This window comes from Apostichopus japonicus, chromosome 3, assembly GCF_037975245.1.
Source record: "Apostichopus japonicus isolate 1M-3 chromosome 3, ASM3797524v1, whole genome shotgun sequence".
Lineage (NCBI taxonomy): Eukaryota > Metazoa > Echinodermata > Holothuroidea > Aspidochirotida > Stichopodidae > Apostichopus > Apostichopus japonicus.
Window position 1 is genome coordinate 1,160,060 of NC_092563.1, and position 22,921 is coordinate 1,182,980.

General features: G+C 36.5%; 1 protein-coding gene across 4 annotated transcripts in view; it reads right to left on the reverse strand.

Annotated features, from left to right (window-relative positions):
* Window positions 1-1,190: 1,190 nt before the first annotated feature.
* The window catches only part of LOC139959147 (protein O-glucosyltransferase 2-like), a 55,410-nt gene continuing 33,679 nt past the window's right edge, over window positions 1,191-22,921 (reverse strand). For all 4 annotated transcript variants that reach the window (XM_071956745.1, XM_071956756.1, XM_071956750.1 and 1 more), the window contains exons 5-11: window positions 19,096-19,173; window positions 14,268-14,440; window positions 9,457-9,694; window positions 7,582-7,791; window positions 6,163-6,252; window positions 5,656-5,760; window positions 1,191-5,080 (exon numbers count right to left, since the gene is read on the reverse strand). In XM_071956745.1, coding sequence (XP_071812846.1) covers window positions 5,063-5,080; window positions 5,656-5,760; window positions 6,163-6,252; window positions 7,582-7,791; window positions 9,457-9,694; window positions 14,268-14,440; window positions 19,096-19,173 — 912 coding nt within the window. In that variant the 3' untranslated portion in view covers window positions 1,191-5,062. The remainder of the gene's footprint in view (window positions 5,081-5,655; window positions 5,761-6,162; window positions 6,253-7,581; window positions 7,792-9,456; window positions 9,695-14,267; window positions 14,441-19,095; window positions 19,174-22,921) is intronic.

Here is a 22,921-nt window from a genome sequence, read left to right on the forward strand (position 1 = left end):
TGTCATTGTGCGACAACTTAGGATGTCGCACCCGTTTGCCTCAAGATCACTTTATGGCACAAGCGATAAGAATTAAAATTTGTTACATATGAAACTTTAGAAAGGAGGCTCGGTTTATGTTCCTCTAACGTCTGTGCTCCAATGAAGTATTTTCAATGGCTTTTCAGTCTTTGTGTAGCACAAATAAACAGGAGCGTATGTAGGGAGGGGAATGTGGGTGTAGCCAGGCCCCCTATTCTGAGGCTTTTTAATATTTGTGTAGCACAAATAAACAGAGGAGCCTATGTAAGGAGGGGAACGTGGTTGCCAGGCCCCCAATTCTGAGGCTTTTTAATATTTGTGTAGTGCATTAAACAGAGAAGTGTATGTAGGGAGGGTTACCTGGGTGGCCAGGCCTCCTATTCTGAGGCTTTTCAATCTTTGTGTAGTGCATTAAACAGAGGAGCCTATGTAGGGAGGGGGACGTGGTGGCCAGGCCCCCAATTCTGAGGCTTTTCAATCTTTGTGGAGCACAAATAAACAGAGGAGCGTATGTAGGGAGGGAACGTGGGTGGCCAGGCCCCCTATTCTGAGGCTTTTTAATATTTGTGTAGCACAAATAAACAGGAGCGTATGTAGGGAGGGGAATGTGGGTGTGGCCAGGCCCCCTATTCTGAGGCTTTTTAATATTTGTGTAGCACAAATAAACAGAGGAGCCTATGTAGGGAGGGGAACGTGGTGGCCAGGCCCCCTATTCTGAAGCTTTTTAATATTTGTGTAGTGCATTTAACAGAGAAGTGTATGTAGGGAGGGTTACCTGGGTGGCCAGGCCTCCTTTTCTGAGGCTTTTTAATATTTGTGTAGCACAAATAAACAGAGGAGCGTATGTAAGGAGGGGAACTTGGGTGGCCAGGCCTCCTATGCTGAGGCTTTTTAAGCATTGTTGCATGCAAGTTTGCATGACATTCCTTACTTTATACCGATGTTTTCTGACGCACCCCAAATTTGGTAGTAATGTCAGTATCTATATATAATTGTCTTCCAGGCCCCCGGCTTTTCTGAGGAAGCCTGGATCGGCCAATATTAATATACAATGACAGTATCTTCATACATAGGGATGTACAAGACACCTTGCATTTAAACCTGAGCAAGACAGCAGCTGAGAGATAAAACAAACAACAAAGTGAATGAATAAGAACAAAGAACAACAGTTAATGTTAGAAATGCTTTTAAATTGTACCAGTTGCAACATTTTGTTTGTACAAGAAAGTCTTCAATACAAGCCTTGCTCCATCCCCATATTGAACAAACCTTATGTACATTTTAATCAGAAAAACTAAATTTAGAGCTTACTTGATCCTTCCATTGTAATATTTTTTACATGCTGGCTTAGCCTATAATGTAATACACATCGGTAATAATGTTTTTTTTTCCTCTATCATATTTTAATCGCCAAACTGATTGATTGGTGTTAACTTTTAAGTCATCTTTAATTTTCAAATGGTACCTTTGAAAGAAAGATATTAAAGAAAACTTTTACAAAAGTTTTACGTGTTGATAACAATAAATATAAAGTAATTGCATATAAAGCCGTAAGTAGACACTATTAGTTTATCTATTGTTGCATACATCACACCCACAAGTTAAAAATATAATGTTAAAGCTTTAAATAGACACTATAAGTTAATCTGTTGTTGCATACATCAAGTTACATCACACCCACAAGTTAAAAATATAATGTTAAAGCTTTAAGTAAGTTAATCTGTTGTCGCATACACCCATGTTGTTAAATCACACCCACAAGTTAAAAATATAATGTTAAAGCTTTAAGCAGACTCTTTAAGATTCATCTGTTGTTGCATACACCTAGTTAAATCTGTTAAAGTTACACACTGAAATGACAAATGAGTAAACATTTTTTTTTTTGCTGGCCAGATGGAAATCTTTTGCATCTTGCATTTGGCCCATAGACAGCCTATTGAGGACCCCTGTTTAACTCTTAGCTCACAGGATGTATGTGAAATCTCTTTGACATGATAAGTTAAAATAAAATAAAACTGTTAGCAAACTGCTTATCCACTAGAGAGCCTGTGTAAGAGAATGTGTAAAAGTAAGTTGGCCTGACGTTTCGACACGATAAGTTGACAGACATTTAATAAACTGAGCTATTACACAGCGGTAACACACAACAAGTTTTTACATGACTATCTGGCTGGTGGAGATTAACAAAAGTGTTGAAAAAGCAAACACAAAAATTAAACGAAAAAAAAAGTGAAAAAAAAAATGGCTTAAATAAAGAAAGCATAATAGGTTGACATTTATAAATACAAATAAAAAATAAAAAACTCACATTCACATTTTTACCTCAACAGGAGAATGCTCCCTTATGTAATGCCACAAAGCTGATACTACAAGTCCCAGTTTGTCTCTACAGAGTGCAGACCTCCAGCTAATAAATGGTAACAACTTTTGTACTGATCTGATATTCTTGCACAAATTCATGGAAATATTACAAGGAAAAAAAATTGAAAAAAAATAACCAAGGAAAGAAGGGACAAGACTAGATATCTACATAGACTGAAAATATTACCCTGATTCAAAACTAGTGCAGATTTACTAAACACACCAGGAGAGAAACAATACATACTGCGCATGGAATTCATTACTAGTAAAATATGTGTGAAGCACACTCATTTTGAAGAATTACACATCTGGATAATAGAGGATTCTTTGTACCTGTAATGATGATGAGACATCTCCTTTTCACTACTACCGCACGATTTAGCAGAATTGTATTGAGTTGCAGTTAAAACAGGAGGCAAAATAAAAACATTCATCATTAGTCTATGTGATTGAGAGATAACTGACATGAACAACCCTTGCACAGACCTAAAGAAAACAATCTTCCATTTGGGAGATATCATGGATTGAATAATCCTTTACATAAAAAGGTGAAGACTTGAACAAGTCTAAATATGACTTCATCTAGCCACACATGCTACATTTTGTAACAGTTTTTCTCTATTTTTTCTCTGTTCATCACAACAGCCTCTATCATATCAACTCAAGATGATGAAGAGGTTTGTGTTGCCTAAAGACAGTGCACCAGTAAGCTACATCTATTCAACAGCAAAATAAACAACCCTTGACCTAGACCGTTTACAACTAGTTTAAAGCAGAGTTATGAGCAGCACTGAATAGAATCACAAACGCAAAGCAGACATTTAATAGCTGTAATACAAAAGTCTTTTTCACCAAATGATCTTATTAACACTAAAATTATCAAACCCTTGACCCAGACGATTAAGAACTGGTCTACAGTATAATTCTTTATAAAAATGAGTTGCATTTATTATATATAATGAACTCACTGCAGAATTTGCATATTTAATACCTAAAGAAAGTCAACTTGCTTTGCCAGCAAAACTTTTACCTCTTTGAAAGCAGAATCAATACTGGGTCCTAGAGCTACAACAACATGTGTACAGAACCCAAGCATGTATGAGAACAAACATACAGCAAAAAGAATTGCTTTATGCAAATCCAACTGTGGTCTAACATTTTATGAGGTTAAAGTTCACATAAACCCTTACTCAATGGTATCAGGCTGCCAAATTGTACTAAGCTGATTTGTTGTTGAATCTTTATTAAAGAAATTTCTTTTGCATCTTCAATATAACAAGCATGTGCTGGAATTAACCGTTAGCACAAATTCGTCCCAATGAAAGAATATTTAAGTAATAATAGTTAAGGTATGTGATTGACATATTCGACATCTCATTTCTGCATCACTCTCCAGTTCCAATTACCAGGAAATAACAAAATAAAATAAACAGTTGAAATTAAACCATCATGTTTCAATCTTTGATTTTATTCAAAGATAGAGTGAGCTACCTTGGACACTTAACGAAGCACTAAAATAAATTAGCCTTTAACCTTTTTCTGAAATTTCAAGACCAAACTTAAGTGATCAACGAGTCCTACTTTTCAAAATTAATTGCATAGTCCAGTACTCCAGTTATATCAAAAATAAAGACAAAAAAAATATTCATGATTATTTCATACATTGCATATTTTGTAAATCTGCTACACTAAAATAGCTGTCATTTTTTCGTAACTTGAACGGTCCTTTCTCAATTTCATTACATCGACAGTGAAAAATTTTAAATCACAAGTCGTCCTGTTTCATATGTACATTTCTACTCTTCTACAAACAAATTAATTACTATTATGACAACAATCACAACAATATTGGATTGTGATTATTTTAATCTTTTTAACCGGGAAGCATCCGCATATTTAAATTTCATGTAACTATCCCATAGAATCTGACAAAGTTGCTTGAAGAAATTCCTAATGAGAACTAAAGTTTGCCTCACAGTAGATCTTGATTAGTGTATTGAAGCTTGAATTAATATTTCTGATGAAATGTTTTCCCACATCACTTTTGAAGCTTTTTTTCTTTTCTTTTGTCTCCCCCCCCCCATTTTTTTTTGTGTAAGTTATAAGAACTTAGTGAGGTCAGGTAAATTGCTACATTTTTGCATCGAAATATTGATAACTTATTTATTTCCTTAAAGTTACAAACAACATTACCATGATGTGATACAGTTGGATACAATGGAAACTCTAACAAAGACGTTCCACGTGAACATACAACCAAATTGCACCTGTTCGTATATGTTCCACTGGTCCCAAACGTTCAGCCAATCTGCTCCCAGACAATAACTGAACACACACAGCGAGAGAGAGAGAAAGAGAGCTCCTCGTGACTAGCATACCGCATAAAACTTGACTTATAACGGTATTGAGCTAAACACCTTTTATCATCGTGAGAAATACCACAAACTTTCCAAACTTTAAATAACGTGGAAAGAAATACAACAGATCTTACTAGATTTTTTAATTTTTATAAATATAAATATTTTGTACGAAAATACAACTTTGCAAGAAGAAAAAAAAAAGAGAAAGAAGAAGAAGAAAAAGAAGGAGGAGGAATTTGCAAATGTTGGTTGTTGTTAATATAGGAAGTTAACACAAAGGATGATCAAGAAAGTCCTTATCAGTACCATCTGTGTTGTCTTCATAGCTCTTCATGATTCTATTGGAAAGAGAAAATAACAAGAATCTGCTCATTCATCTCTTGTACTTTGAAAGTATGAAGGATCACCCACAGGGGTGGTGGATGGTCCTACCAGCTAATTGGATAATAAACCAGCATAAGAAGGGGAATAGGGTAGTGATTAAGGGAAGAGGGAAGAGTGGTGATTTAGGCAAGGGGAAAGGGTAGTGATTTAGGAAAGGGGGGAAGGGTAGTGATTAAGGGAGGGCTCCCAACATCGATGTCTGGAAATACAAAACTCCTACTTTTACTGAGTAATGATGTGATACTGATCAGTGACCTGATACATGTATTGTACTGATAACCACCACTGTACTGAACTGCAGTAATTTGTACATGTATACTACATGTTGGAGAGAAATGGTTCTTTTTGCCAGAACATGGACACATCAGAACGGAAAGTTCGTTCTTCTGTTCACAAAATTCATTTTCCTTCAGAACATGAGAAATGGTAGATAACCCAGAGAATTGGACACTCAAGGAAAATGCGTTCTTTGATTCACGAAAATTGAAAAGTCCTATAAATTGATGTCTACGATGTAAAAACCACAAACCTGCTGAGAGTTAGAACACAAGCAATTGTCACTTCCATCTGGTTGTGTAACCTCCTCCATGTCGTCATATACCCTCGGAGATCTTGTCTGACGAGATGCATATTCCTGTCATCGTAATGTGAATATAAAATAAAGCTTTCATCACACATCATCATCATCATCATCTTTTTCTTTAATCATGACAAACCAAATTTTCATTTTGTTTTCAACATTTTCCTGGATAAGCGCTGCATAGGGTGTCTGCCAAATCCTTTGGTTTGCTCTGTTTGGACTTAGTGACCACTCCACCCATTCCCCACCCCACCATAACCATCCACCCCTAGCCCCCCCCCCCAAATATGTATGCAATAATTTTATTCAGTTCTTGGACAACTAGAAATAGCAAAATCAATTTTGTATTTTTTACCCTAAAATACTAAAATAAAACAAAGAAATTGCTACACATTCAAATACAATTCAGGTTTATAAAACAATTCCCGGTATTACAAGAAACAATTATAAACTTACCGTTAATACTTGGTAGTAATAGCAAAATATTCTGTTGGATAAGAGATTACTTCTAGCAAACTCGCTGCCAGTCTCTGCTATTTGCTTTGCCTGCAGTGAAAAAACAGGTAAAAGACTTCTGATCTTCTTGTGAAACATATTTATCAGGGAATTGCCTGGTGCTCCAACAAAAGCAAATTGTGATTGCTGAATTTGATTTCCCTATTCCCCGCCCCATTCCACCCCTCCAAGAAAATAAAAGTAAAGAAAAAACTCGAACTAAAGGGTGACAAAAAGTGGACAATATGTATCACCTTGGAGGATGACACACAATTTTATGACATTTCTTTTACGATACATAAAATTAAGAAGCAATTTTACCAAAACATGCTCTGAAACAGTGAAATATTTCCTCCTCCCTGTATTTTTAAACTCTCACCCAAGTCCTGGTTTCAAGACCAATTAATATAAATGCAGCATCTGGTGTTAATCTTTGCTATGATGCAGAACCAATCTGTGCTATTCCCCCCTTGCATTATACTTGACTTCCTTAGTTCCTTTACAGGCATCTGTCACGATTAAAGTTAAATAATATTCTGTGACTCACACATGGGAATAATCAACTATTGAAGAAGAGAAAAAATGTAAGCAGTTTCAGATTGAGGATTTCTCAAATCAGGTGGCCAGGTAGAACAGGTGTTGTTAGATACCTTAAATTACTACAAAAAATAGCGATGCATTATAAAAACAAGTTCCGTAAAGAATTTGGACTAGTCCTGCATGTGTAAGAGTGCTACAATTTTATACTATGTAGATTGTTTTCAGCTTGGTCTCTATGGCCCCCCTCCCTTGATCCGCCCTTGTTAAGGTTTTACAGATTCCAGTTTCCAGATGTGCATGTTCCCGTTCTTTAGTTTTAATATAGTCATGGACTGAATACTCCCTCTGGTACTTTTCTACCAACCACCCTCATGATTTCTAATTTACAAGCAAATGATGATTTTACAGACGACACTCTACGAATAATGAAGCTTGTGTTGCCTAGTCTGTATAAAAGAAGAACAAAAGGGAACATATCCTATCGTAAATAGGCCATTCTTCCAAAAGCATCATGCGGAAATTGTGACCTCAGACAAGCTCCTCGAATATTTGATGTCCAAACCACTTCCACACCGAGTGGAACGTCCCAGAGCTCTCTAAAGTTGGAACTCCTAAAACAGTCATTAACATTTAGTCATCAACTCATCAACTCATAAACATAGTTTTATGACACTCATTGTCATAGTATTATGAGTTCTTCAATAGAAACTTTACATATTTTTGACTGTGGTTGTTACTGTCATTGCTTTCTTCATCTCAGGAGCCATTACCTTTTGAAAGAAGTAAGATATATTTGTCGATATCCTTACCTTCTCATCGTTATCCATAGCCTAACCTTACCTTCTCATCGTTATCCATAGCCCATCGTAATTTCTCCTCTAAATCTGACAGATCTTGCTCGAATGGTATAAAATGTTCCCAGGGTCTCAGCTCTTTGTAGAAATGTTCGTAGTAGGTAGAGTTATGCTTGAAGACCAGACTGTCGCCGGCTAAGAGGTAGGGTAGACGATAGGCAGCCACGGTACCGTCAATGTTGACCTGGTACTTATACTGTATGGTCAAAAAGATCAGGAGATTTATAAACAAATAGTCAAATTCAGATATTGAAAAGTCTTCAAATTTTGAGTAATCTTTACTTTTGATGTTGCTTCTCAATGCTCTGCAATAATTTACAAACACATAAATCCTTCTACAAAATGTGAGTGAAAATTACGGGTAAAATATAAAGTGAATAAAGTGGATCAAGTGGAATAAGTTTATGGCCTCTGCAGCGGCAAATATTCAGATCCAACGGCTGCCCTAACACTTCAGCAGTATCCAAATATGCTATTTAGGATAGCATCCAAATGCTATAATATATTTATGACAAACCCCCAGTGCACACTCTCAATCAAAGCCTTGAATTTCTCTTCAGGTGGTTTTTGCAGTGCTAGTGTACTTTTCATATCATAATGTATCATATCACATGCTACTGACTGCTAGTATATCATATCATATCTTCTCATAACACTGAAGAGATCTAATGTGATACCTGGTCAATGGTAAGGTTCTTTGTCTCCTTCCAATCCTCCTCCCTCCCCCCAGTACCCCACCCCCAGTACCCACCCCTATTGATCAATGCACATGTTATTGCACTAGATGCAGCTAACTTTGACAGTTACAGACTAGGACACTAACGAATAAAATGCTTTTGGTTTCCATCTTGTCTGCAGTTTGGACATTTGTTGACAGATTTCTCAAGTAAGGTCAACTACAGGAAGTTATTCAATTTCAGGTGTTTTCACAAGGATGACAGTCTCCATTCTGTTGACCACTCATAAATTCAGAGAGGGAAGAGGGACTTGAAATATGATTTACATGTACTAGATTTGCATTGCTTAATACAATGCAGTGTATATCACTTCACCCTTTAACTTGCCCCATCTCTTTTAAATTGTAATGAGTTTATAAATAAGTTTGCAATTTTTGTTTTAACCATAGGTTCTTACAGAAAATGCAAAATATTCACATTACCCCTCAAAAATTGATGTTGTATATTCTGATCTTTAAATAACACTTATAATAATTTGTACTCGGAAGAGAGAGAGACAGAGAGAGGACCAAACCTAGTCCGCTGGCCAAAGACCTCTTTAGAGCCACTGCATTGCTTATAGTTATTATCAGTATGTAGCTCTATCTTCACGGTGGTTAATGTGAACCGGTCAAATTGTGCAAATATACAGAACCTAAAGTGAATTTGTGATGTCACATACATGTTGGTACAACTCCAAACTGAAGGGTGGGAGAGTGGGGGTGGTGGGATGGATTTATCAAACTGGTATGTATGTGCTCAAATTGTGAATGAAATTAGCATGCACACTGGTGTATTCAATTTTTGTAAGTTACATGCCTGCAGTTAAGTCAAGACCCCCTCACATATTTGGGGCAAGCAAATTCACTTCCGGTACAAAAGTGGTGGTTGCGTTCTAGTGTGTCACAGTAATTAGAGATACTGTAGTTATGTATATACAGTCACAGACTATCTAGACTATAATGGACTCACTTAAGGCTCAAAAGAATTGCACAATTGCTAATATTCAAGTTATTGCATCTATAACATATCTATGCTGTTTTATGATTCCAGTTCTGGTCAGAACATTTTTTCCTCAGCTTAAATTTGTCAGTTTTCCTTTGTTCATTTATTACTTTATAGCTATTAAATAGCCCCCAACTTACTTTGAAAAAGTCAAAGAATGACACGTGCTTGACCTTCGGCCCGTAGAGCTCATCGTTCTGCTTGAAAAAGAAGAAATTGGTCAACGCAGCATCTATTAGTTCTGGGTTCCTACGAGATAACTTGACCAGCTCCAATCGTTCTCGCCTGCTGTCCCGGCCACGCCAGAAGCCCTGCGATGTCTTTTCTTCCCATTCGGGGCCTGTATTGGCTTGAACAGACATCATGTCAAGGGTCACCCTGAAAGAAAGGGGAAATAAGTCATTAATGAAAACACCATTATTACTTTAATTTCCATAATGCTTCTTTATTGGACCCTTCTAATGACCAAAACAAACTGTCATCTATTATTTTGCAGACATTTTGAAGGTGTCGTTTGAGACCATATGGTATCCCATGGCAACAGGTGCATGAACAAATGAATAACATCCAAATACATAAATGTTATGTACAACTATCATTTAAGGCATAACCTTTAATCTTTAGCTTGAGATAAAGAACATTTGAAATTAACTCTGGAAAAAAAAAAAAAAAAAATTGCTGACTTATTCAGGACTGCTATTCTTCCAGTAACATATCAATATCATTTTTTTGTTTAAGTTCTTTTACATTCTCCCAATTTGATGGATTCTAAATAAAACTTCTCCTGAAGCAGGTCGGGTCAAGACACAACCACAAGAAAATAAGTTATCATTTATGACTATTTTAATGTAACTATGTGAGCATTTACCTATCAGCAGTCATGTAAAGATAACAGTGATCAACATGCAGACCAAATATGGCCTTTTGCAGATGGAAGCCTTAAACCTGAAGTTACGATGTTTTCGTAGGCAAATTTTATCCTGTAACTGTAGTCCTATCTACGCATAGTATTTTAAGGAAATATTGATGGAAAGCATCCAGCCACGGTGGTATAAATCATACAGTATCTTGTAGTTTGCAGTTTTAAGTGACAAATTTAAAAACATAAGTTAGGATACCAAACAATTAGGCAAATGAAATGATGATGTCAGAATTCTATTGCCAAAGGGCTATTCTTACATTACCAGTTTTGCATTGTGTCATAATCAAGCCCACAGTTACCCTACAACCTAGCAGTGCATACCCCTAAGACTTACTGGTTTTGTGTTTATCTATGCACGACGATACACTTAGCTGTCTCCATTCTACATATGCACTCAAATCAACCTACGTTACGATCTTCCCTGCCTGTAAAAAGCCACCAGAGTCCCCTGTCTGTGGCCAAAAACAGGGGAGATTGAATATCTACCCGAGTTAATAAAGCTAGCCATACTGAACACTCCTCTGCACAAATTCATGATTAAACACACAGTGCATTATTTCAGTGGTCAAGCCAAACTTGTCTTCACACACAGGAAAGCAGTGCTGGCCATTGGAGCACTTGTGTTTACAATCACAGAGGTGACTGGTCAATAAATAAGGTGTGCTCATGGATGAATCCTAACATTAGTACTTAGGGTATTTTATGCTATCAAATAACAAATTATTAATGCTAGAGTAAATTTGAGGTGGACATTTTTTCTATAGGCAGGTCTGACCGTCATGTAGCTCACAAACATTTGTTCAATGTCAGGACAGGCCCCCCTCCCCTCCCCTCCCCCCTGACCTAATTTATAATGGTAGAATTGGAATGAAGAGGAAGCAGACTAGTTTTTGTACGCTAGGTTGATAAGAGTGCATATGTATAATGGAGACAGGTAAGGGAGGAGGAGGAGGAGAGTATTAGTACATACTCACATGCTAGCGTGGTATAAGCCGATCTAGTCTGGCAAACTGTTAATTATATTTCCATGGTAACAAGGTATCATACCTTTTCATTCTGGAGTACCTGTTAATACCCTGCTCTATATATGCAACAGTGCTTAATTGCCTGCAGGTGCGTATGTGTACACACGTGGCCCAGATTAAAACAGAAAGATCCCCCTGGTTTGTTGGAACTTCAAGTACCACCTGGTATTACTGCGTATTAAAAGTCATCTGTACTTTACATTTTTAATCTCTTTATAATTTGAAACATTATTATGCATCGCTGATAGCCTGATACACCACTGAATGTTTCGCCAGCCCTAGTCATGTCTAATGGAGACTATCATGATCTCATCTAGCAAAAGCACAACTTCATAATAGCAGATTCATGAACATGAATTTTGGCCGCCGGAAAACGAGGCTATGAACTATTTAATGTTTGACGTCAGACTCCAATTTATAATTTGTTTTCTGCATTTCGTCCACAATTTTACTAAAACCTGCCAACAATTTACTTGACATAGAATTACAATTGATCTTAGATAGCCCACTAAATACTGGACCTGCAATATTCCTACTGATCAGCCCACTAAATACTGGACCTGCAATATTCATACTGATCAGCCCACTAAATACTGGACCTGCAATATTCATACTGATCAGCCCACTAAATACTGGACCTGCAATATTCATACTGATCAGCCCACTAAATACTGGACCTGCAATATTCATACTGATCAGCCCACTAAATACTGGACCTGCAATATTCATACTGATCAGCCCACTAAATACTGGACCTGCAATATTCATACTGATCAGCCCACTAAATACTGGACCTGCAATATTCATACTGATCAGCCCACTAAATACTGGACCTGCAATATTCATACTGATCAGCCCACTAAATACTGGACCTGCAATATTCATACTGATCAGCCCACTAGATACTGGACCTGCAATATTCATACTGATCAGCCCACTAGATACTGGACCTGCAATATTCATACTGATCAGCCCACTAAATACTGGACCTGCTACATTCATCAGCCCACTATAGATACAGGAATGAAAACTATCAGTTTTTAAGATTGTTTGGACATAACTTGAAGTTTAGCAAGAATTAAGTTTTTACATGTAGTCCCACTCCATTCCCACATTTGCAAAGCGCCACCCACATGATCTTCTATGTCTGTGTAGTGCCATCCACACACTCCACCCTACTGTATTAATTTGTGCATCATCCTTAGTATCCAACCTAGCAGACATTAAGGGCAGACAAGAGAAGTATCCTCTAAGAGCATTGAGGAAAACTGAAATAGCACCATCTATTTCTAACACACAACAAGCCAGATTGTCCTTAACAGATATATTGATAGAGCAGTGCAACTAATTGTTTGAGAGATAAATGAACTGTTTAAGAATTCATAGGCTGTAGATACAGATATCACTGCGGCAGAAAATTTTGTGAGAAAGCAAAAAGGTCTTTGGGATTTAAATCATTTACGGGACCACTAGACAAATACTTACGTTCCATGATACCCTCACTTGCATGTAGCTTTGTTACAGTGTGCTACCTGAGCACTTTATGACCCCCTTTTTCCTCCACACCTTTCTACTTTTGTCCTGCTCTAGTTTATTCCCTACCCTCTTACCGTAATCCTCTCCTTGTCCCTCCACAGTTTATCTCCTACCTCCTTTCTTTCTTCTCTCCATCCCTTGTCTACTAATCCTCTTACATCTATCTCCTTGTGTTCACCCTGCTCATTAACCTGTCTGTATTCTGTGCGTGTATTTGTCCCTTCTGTTACTGTTACTTGTCATTTAGCCTCTGAAGAAGATCCTGCTAGTATCATAACGTCAGGCCAGCTTACTTTTTCACACTTTATGAGTTTTGAGATTTATATCCCTTGATATATTTTGATTATAAGGGATCACACAGATTCTTTCTCTCTCTCTAGCAGATTGCAGTATCTGAATACCAGACTGCACATACTTCTATTATTATTACATTTATTAAACATGCTACAAGTTATAGCATAATAATAATACCATGAATGATAACTACATTTTTCCAGACAGCCACACAACATATCTTTCCTAGCATGTGCTAAATCATAAAACTGGTATTGACTGGTCTGCCCACCGGTGACATAGTTACAGGTTTCAACTAACCTTCAATACCTGTCTGCATTTGTCATTTACTGATAGTGACAGTTATTCGTCATGGCAACATGTGCTATTTTTAAAAGTTAGATTTCAGAGGGACATTCCAAACCTTGTTTCACTTAACATTAAAGTAAATTACAGAAGGAAGCATATTCCCAATTGATTTGAAATACATCTAGATTCTGCAAATGAAACCGTTCATTACCGACTGACTGCATATTTTGATCTCCGCTGGGATTACCGGTTCCTGGTTAGAACCTTAACTTCTCAATGTTACCTGATCTGAGGGCCAACAATTAAAACATCTCTTAGTGGTGTTAAATTGTGCCCCCATGTAAAGAATATGCGACTTGTCTATGCCACTGGTATTGTGCTTGGGTGAACCTAATTTTTACCTCATCTTCTTGGCCACTCTCCAGTGGGGAGAAGGTTTCTCCCTACCTTTTGAGAGATTCAATATTATTTATATATATATGATGAAAAGGTGCTCTGCTGTTATATTTTGCAACTGAACATTCTAGGTCTATTCAATTTTTACCCCACAAATATCAGCAATTTTTCTTTACTTGTGTTTATGCCGGTGACTCTCAGCGATTTTTCGGCTACCCTGCAAAAGGGTCACAATTAACTCATAATTTGAACATCAGGGGTTTATGCCATTAAAGACTAACTCTAAAGTAACATTAACAAACATTCATGAAATGATTCTTGGAACTGTGTAAACATCTTGGAAGGTTAATTTTAAGTTTAAGTTTTATATATTTGGAACGTCAAAAGTTCATAAGGACCTTCCAAACAAAATATGAAAGTATTAAGTTTGATCTGTATCTAACTTTCTAAATGAGTTGAAATGCACGGTGGCAGTTTATGACTAATATACCTCCCCATTGTCTCCAAAGTGGATTCTGTGAGGTCATAGGTCGGCAGTACAATATCTCTTGTCATCTCTGATCCACACCAGGACAAAATAGGTAGAGGGCTCTGACTGACGAGCCTTTTCTCCAGTGGCCAATCTCCGAGGTTAATGAAGAACTCCAGATCTGGAAGGGCAACCTGCAGGGAAAGCAAAATGCTTCGAACGTTATCCTTCTTTAATCAATTGAAAATTAGGGTGTGGTTCTCAGTTTTTCACAGTATGCAAGGTAATGTGGCTTCTGACTGGTGCCAAAAAAAAAAATAAAAAGTGGCTAGGATCACCACCAAGTGTGGGTTGGATAGCCCAGTTGGAAGAGCATAGGGCTTGGCACCCCTGAGGTCAAAGGGCTTGTCATCCCTGAGGTCATAGGGCTTGTCAACTCTGAGGTCATAGCTAGGCTTGTCACCCCGGAGGTCATAGCTAGGCTTGTCAACTCTGAGGTCATAGGGATTGTCAACTCTGAGGTCATAGGGATTGTCTCTGAGGTCACTCTTTCAAGTCACATTATAGTCTTACATTTCCTTCCTCTTTCCATCTATTCCTGGTCAGTTTTACATTGTAATATTTAACTTATTGAATCAATTTTTTTGTAACAAGTACTGCACCTGTACCCTGGAAGACTCATACAGGGTCATTCAACTTTGCACATTAAGTGTCAAAACTTGTTGGGTATGCAAGGCGGTCATGGGTCACCCACATCCACCCCAGCCCCCTCCCCACTTTCCCCTCATCTGTCATGCAGTGGTGTATCATACCATCATTATACAGCTACATCATGGTCTCTTCCCTCGTCTAATTCATGCATGCTTTTGTTAAATCCACATCAATCTTAGTATATATTATGAAATAAACTTCGCTGAAAGTAATATTAAAAAACTGAGAAGAATATATATTACACATCAGTTAATGTTTAGTTTACACTGTGGCAACGCTTAGAGTGATATCACTGATTGCCATGGCAACCAACAAGTGTTTAATTTAAACAAGTAGTCATTACAGGGTAAATGCAGATTGCGTGTACTTATATATCGACTGGTTGTTTGTTTGGAAAAGCTTCTAAGGATGTTTTGGTTGTCTAATATGTAACCTGTTGTTGCATCTAGGAACAGGCAGTCTGATAAACATCAGTCTTAATCATAATAATAATAACGTAGATTTGATAGCGCCACTGTGGAAATTGATTATGAAACTGAGAGTGAAATATGTTATAGTTCAAAATTTGAGGTGGTTTAAACATAACAGAATTACAGTTCCCTAATAGGTTAGAAAGTCAATAATGGTCACTAATGTTCAATTTTTTTACAATCACTTTACAGCCATTCATTAAGTGCATTCCCTGGCCATTAAGACATGCAGTGATTTAATAACATGTCTTTGGTGAGGGTTTTTTTTGGGGGGGGAGGGGTAGAAGGGCGGAATCTCCAAGAAAAACCTTACACTTGTAAACTTACAGCCATTTTAGCACGATTAAATTTGAGGACTTAATCGATAATCCTGTAAGCCATGTTCAAGCTGATATCCAAACTATTCACAATGAGCACTACATCACACAAATGAATGGTGTTTCTTTGATCACACCTACATCACACAAAAGAATAGAGTGTCTCCTTGATCACACCTACATCACACAAATAAATGGATTGTCTCTTTGATCACACATACATCACACAAATGAATATTGTCTCTTTGATCACACCTACATCACACAAATGAATAGAGTGTCTCCTTGATCACACCTACATCACACAAATATATGGATTGTCTCCTTGATCACACATACATCACACAAATGAATATTGTCTCTTTGATCACACCTGCATCACACAAATGAATAGAGTGTCTCCTTGATCACACCTGCATCACACAAATGAATAGAGTGTCTCCTTGATCACACCTGCATCACACAAATGAATAGAGTGTCTCCTTGATCACACCTACATCACACAAATGAATAGAGTGTCTCCTTGATCACACCTGCATCACACAAATGAATAGAGTGTCTCCTTGATCACACCTACATCACACAAATGAATAGAGTGTCTCCTTGATCACACCTACATCACACAAATATATGGATTGTCTCCTTGATCACACATACATCACACAAATGAATATTGTCTCTTTGATCACACCTGCATCACACAAATGAATAGAGTGTCTCCTTGATCACACCTGCATCACACAAATGAATAGAGTGTCTCCTTGATCACACCTGCATCACACAAATGAATAGAGTGTCTCCTTGATCACACCTACATCACACAAATGAATAGAGTGTCTCCTTGATCACACCTGCATCACACAAATGAATAGAGTGTCTCCTTGATCACACCTGCATCACACAAATGAATAGAGTGTCTCCTTGATCACACCTACATCACACAAAAGAATAGAGTGTCTCCTTCATCACACCTACATCACACAAATGAATATTGTCTCTTTGATCACACCTACATCACACAAATGAATAGAGTATACGTCTCCTTGATCACACCTACATCACACAAAAGAATAGAGTGTCTCCTTCATCACACCTGCATCACACAAATGAATAGTGTCTCCTTGATCACACCTACATCACACAAATGAATAGAGTGTCTCCTTGATCACACCTGCATCACATAAATGACTAGTTTCTCCTTGATCACACCTACATTACACAAATAAGTCATTAGAAGTCTGCCAACATTTTTTTTAAGAATCTGTAATTCTTAGACTTGGTGGTTTATGAATGATTCCAAATATGAAAAACATCTGTCTACTGCCAGAAACAACAAGTTACCATTAGCAAACGTGACTAGAGAGAAATGTCCTTCACATGCAGTTAAGCCATACAAACACTTACAGTATGTGTGTATGCATATTCAATACACTGTTAACTATATACGTAGTCTATGGATGAATGTTTTAGCACTCAAGTCAAATCAAAGTACAAAGAGGGAAAAACTAAATCTGATGTTTTCTGGCAGCAGGTCACATTACCACCCTCATCATCTATTAAACAGAACTGCCAAATCGATTTGCTACTTCCAATATGTATTATTTCACATGAAGTTTCAAAGAAAGGGTATCACGTACAATACTTTGTACATTATTAATACTAAAGCCAAGCTTTTCATTGCCTGTTGTCTATTTGATCAATGGGATGTCATGGGCAGCTATACATATATATATATATGCAGTGGGATATGAATTCACAGCATACTGCATATTCAACGTAGAACTTTCTTCTTGTCCAATATCGCCAACATGACCATACTCGGGATTGCTATCTACGCTCACTGTTAGTTTTGTTTGTTGAGAACAAAAGGTTGTTTTATGGACTGAAAGGAAATAATTTTTTACATTAAAGAATTCACAAATTGATAAATGTTTAAGTGGTCTTTGTGTATGTGCCTTAACAGTGAATAGTCTATATTTATAACCGATGCACCCTTTATTGATATTGAAAATTGTTATGCAATCAAATGTGGTGAAGGTACAGTACTTGGGACCCAAACGAATTGAGACGACCTGATGTACAATGTGACCTATCACTGACTGCACACACAGAAAGTAGTAGCCTAGCTTGAGCCAAAGAATTAGGTCTTCTTCATTCAATAGTATAAAAACAAAAATAAACATGATCAGATAAATTACTTTATTAGAATATGATCAAAAATACATAATGTCAAAAAGAAAAAGAAAAAAGGAAAGGCATATCCAAGTCATTTCAAGGATGGTGTCCTCCTGTCCGTCCCCCCCCCCCTATCGTACATGATACCTGCTTTAAAATTATCCAAAGTTGAAATGTTCATTCTAATATTACAGTAAAGCATATTATATGTAATATCAACAAAAGGTATTTCTTAAACTATACAGAGACATTTAACTGACATATGTAACCAAGCTTTGACCCTTCACAGCTCAGCCAGCTGGATTATCCTATTATTATACTTCACAATATCATATTGTCATGTTGATACTCTTCATAACTTTCATGTTCCTCCTAAAGTTGAAAAGTTCATATCTTTTCAGTGAATCATGCTGTCAGGATGTGGGTTTTTAACCTAATGCACAAATATGCAGCAAAACCGGCTTGACGCTGGAATATACGCTGATCAATAGCATACAGCAATGTAGAATGTTTTCTTTGTAACAGAAATAACTGAAATCCCAGAGACTTTAATTCCACTATGCAAGTTCTGGACTATTTGCAAACTTACAAGAATTCTTATACGAATTGTCAAAGTACCATTTTGGTGTTAAGTCCAATTTTGACCAATTTTACCAAAAATTACCCAAATTAAGATCAGGATGGATTAAACTGAGACACACTGCTACATTTATTCATTAAGAATGAACCAACGTTGATTAAGCTGGTAATCCAGCTTCTTTTCCATTTCAATATAACATTCTCTCGCTTAGACCACTTTTGCATTGTACAGCTTTCATTAAACCACACCTTACAAAAATGCAAATCTGAAATACTCAAAACAATACATTACTTGCAATCAACCTTAATGATATAGTCAACTTAATGAACCACATTATTGTGGTCTTCTTGCATCAAATAGCTTCACAACATACCCAAATAAATGCCCCCCCCCAAAAAAAAAAAAAAAAAGCATATGAAACTGAAGTAGCTATGTACAATCTTCAGAGCTCTGAACTACTGTGTACTGATGTTGAACTTTACAAGATCTGCATAAAATCATCTATTCCCTGCATCGTTCTTTTATTCTGCATTTCTTTTAAATATTAATAATATATCTGAAGCAATTAGGCTGTCATAGGTTAATCAGGAACTTACTTTTCTTGCGAGGGAAGTGAGGAATGCATCAGAAAACATCTTGAAACCCACATGTTGTCCAAAGGTTCTTCTGTAAATCTGTAAATAAAGTTAAAAACATAATCAATCCGACAGAAACAGAAGAAAACAGGTATATATATGGGGATTACTCATTGCTCTTACCAAAAAGGCTCTCATTGAACAAATTATATTAATGATTAGCATGGTGACAACTTCCATTAACCTGCAAAAGGATTTGAGATAAACATTAACTCATTATACATTAACGATAAACATTAGTTGAATAATGTGGGTTGTAGATACACAACCCAATCACCATCTATAGGGGTATATTAACAAAACCAATGGACACAATAAGGGGCAAATTAATTCACTGTTAATTGATCATGTATTGACAGATGGGTATTTTCATCAACATAAAGATGATTTATTATTATAGTAACATCTTAGAAATTAGCCTAGCTATAAAAAAAAAAATTGAAATACTATGAAAAGACTAACTTTGAACCATCAATAACCAGAAAAGTAAGATTTTAATGTTTTAAACAGGATTGGCTTGTTTAATTTGTCTGCAAACAGAGTTTGTATTTTCTTTGTTTGTTTTAAAGATATGAACAAATTGCTTTGACAAGTTCATCTTCCGTATAATTAAGTCAATGAAGATTGCTGTTTGAAAATCTGACATTTTGATGCAATCAATTAAGAAACAATTAAAAATGTCAAACCTGGTCTGTTTATCACTTTGTAAGTACATTCGCTAATAATGGATAATGACCATGAAAACTCATTGGTTTGTATAGGTAGCATTATCACTTCTTTGGGTGGGTATGAATTGAAAATCTGTATATGAATATATATATATATATATATATATATATATATATATATATATGTATATGTGTGTGTATGTGTATGTGTATATGTATATATATATGTATATATATGTGTGTGTGTGTATTATATATACAGCTCTCACACAAATAGGATACTACAGTCTGATCTTGTGGCTTAAATTCATACTAGTAAATCCCACCATCATTTCCTACAGAAGTACATTTGTGGTCACAGAAGGCTTTGAACTCGTCTTTAACCTTTGGCTTGGCTTCAAGTGTAAAGAACAATGGACTGACTTTAATCAGTAAAGCACTATATATACACTATTACATTGCAGCTACAGTATGTATCCTATTTACATAACATTAGGCCAGATATACTGTATTGTAAAATCTACTGTACTGTATTAACAAATTCACACAAACTACTGACGTTTGTTGTTGCATTCTTAAAAAGGTCTTCAGGATGATACAAACTTTTGCACGTAATCCACTACAGGCCAACTTGTTCAAGATTTCAAGTGATATCTCTTCTTGACCCCTCATCAACCATGTGTTTCCTGGACATATGGAATGTTGTTAAAATCCTTTTCTTAAAATGTGCTATTCTACTTAATATCTTCTTCTATCTTTTACTTCTGATATAATATCCATTCACACATCTGCTGTAGCCAGGTGCAATCTTGTTTTGTGTAATTTTGTTTCAGATATCACATTCATACACATAGGCTTATCTGCTGTTGTCAGATGCCATCTTGTCTAGGATTATTTTGTTTCTGATATCATGCATATTTCACATATCTGCTGTAGCCAGGTGCAATCTTGTTTTGTGTAATTTTGTTTCAGATATCACATTCATACACATAGGCTTATCTGCTGTTGTCAGATGCCATCTTGTCTAGGATTATTTTGTTTCTGATATCATGCATATTTCACATATCTGCTGTAGCCAGGTGCAATCTTGTTTTGTGTAATTTTGTTTCAGATATCACATTCATACACATAGGCTTATCTGCTGTTGTCAGATGCCATCTTGTCTAGGATTATTTTGTTTCTGATATCATGCATAATTCACATATCTGCCGTTGCCAGGTGCAATCTTGTTTTGTGTAATTTTGTTTCAGATATCATATACATTCACACATAGGCTTATCTGCTGTTGTCAGATGCCATCTTGTCTAGGATTATTTTGTTTCTGATATCATGCATAATTCACATATCTGCTGTTGCCAGGTGCAATCTTGTCTAGGGGTATTTTTGCCAATATTTAATTGTATGGTGTTAAAGAATTCCATAGATCATGCATGATAGACAATTTCTATGTCCCATTTTAATCTTAAAATAGCTGTTGAATGAATGTTTGATTTACATTCCTAACATGCTAGCCATACATGTAAATGAAAGCAGGTTAACGATTTATGGTTCGGTCCGTCAACACCACATAAATGACATTTACATACTATAAACATTCCTCAACATACCATCTAAACATACTGTCCAAACAACACCTGTGTACCTTCATCAACTGATGTCTTTACCTATCATATTTCTATCATCTTTCAATCCATTTTGCTGTTTGTTATTACTTTCTGGCATCAATCCTTGTTAACACTTTGGATGCTTTGCAATATAGTCTAAGCCCAAGATTCCGCAGAATAGATAGCTTGACATTATTTCATTTTAAATAATGGAGAAAAGGGTTAAATTCTGAGATATGTCTTAAAGTTAATTTCAGATGATGTTTTTGCCCTTAACATATATGTGATCATAATACTGATCATAAAAATGTGTCTGCATGGGACGGATTCAAATCTACAAACAAACAGAATCAGGTACGTATCCCAGGGTGGGTGCGTGAGGGGGGGGGGGGGTTGTGGGGATGTACACCTACACTTACTGTGAGGAGGCAAGGAAGTGAATCTTTCATAATCAGAGACACTCATACACAGGCTGCAAATGACTTCTAAGCTCTTTAGAAGCCAGTACAGGTAGATGGAAAACTCAAATCCTAAGTTACTGTTATGGACGAAAGAACATTTAAATTCATCATCACATAATATGACTTTTCACCTGGATTACTTAGTTTAAGCAAACAATTTCCATCTTCTGCATAAATTAGTAAACATAAAGTAATGAATACCCATTTACTGGTTAACTAGACAACACACATATTCCTCCTAGCCATGCATTTATTCAAGATCAATTTCTAAATGGCCTCCTGTTCTTGGAAGTTAAACCAGTAATTCATACCTCTTCTTACTCTACTTAGTCAAAGCCTATAAAGTAAGATAGCGAAATATTTTGCTGGTTTGTCCAATTTCACAGTAGAATAAGAGTGCTGAGGTTGTCAGCAAGGAATGAAGTAATTCAAAAATAATAATAAATAATGTAACTGTGTAACTTTTGAATTTTCTTCACGGTAGTCCAAACAGCCTACAACAAAGTTGGTCGTCCAACATGATTGTCTAGTGAAAGAGTTTTACTGAGTCGGACTCCCAACTGCTGCATAATTTATAACTTGGTTATCAATCAGACATTGCTTTGCAAGTTCAACGAGAAACCGAGTCATTTCAGAACACTAGACGACCGAGCAGACTTGTACATGGTCTGTTCTTGTAATCATAAGTCATACAGTACTTACGTACTGTATTCTTGGAAGCATCTTGGACATCTGGAATCGAGATACTGGCGCGACAGTGAGACTTACCTAATTGTGCTCAAGCTTACAGAAACCTGTACTCGGACTTACAGTATTATGATTACCTTTAAAACTCACACTGCACAGCAAGTGTGCAATAATTATGGGGAGACAGGTAAGTGCAAATGGAAGCAATGTTTGTAATACTTGTGCTAATAGTATGTCATGGGCAACAAGTCTGCAACATGTCTTGACAAAACTTGGTCGGGTCAGCTAGAACTTGCTCTGTCTTCTCCATGGACCAATTGAAACCACCATCCTAACTTCCTCAGAATAAATGCTCACTGAATAGATG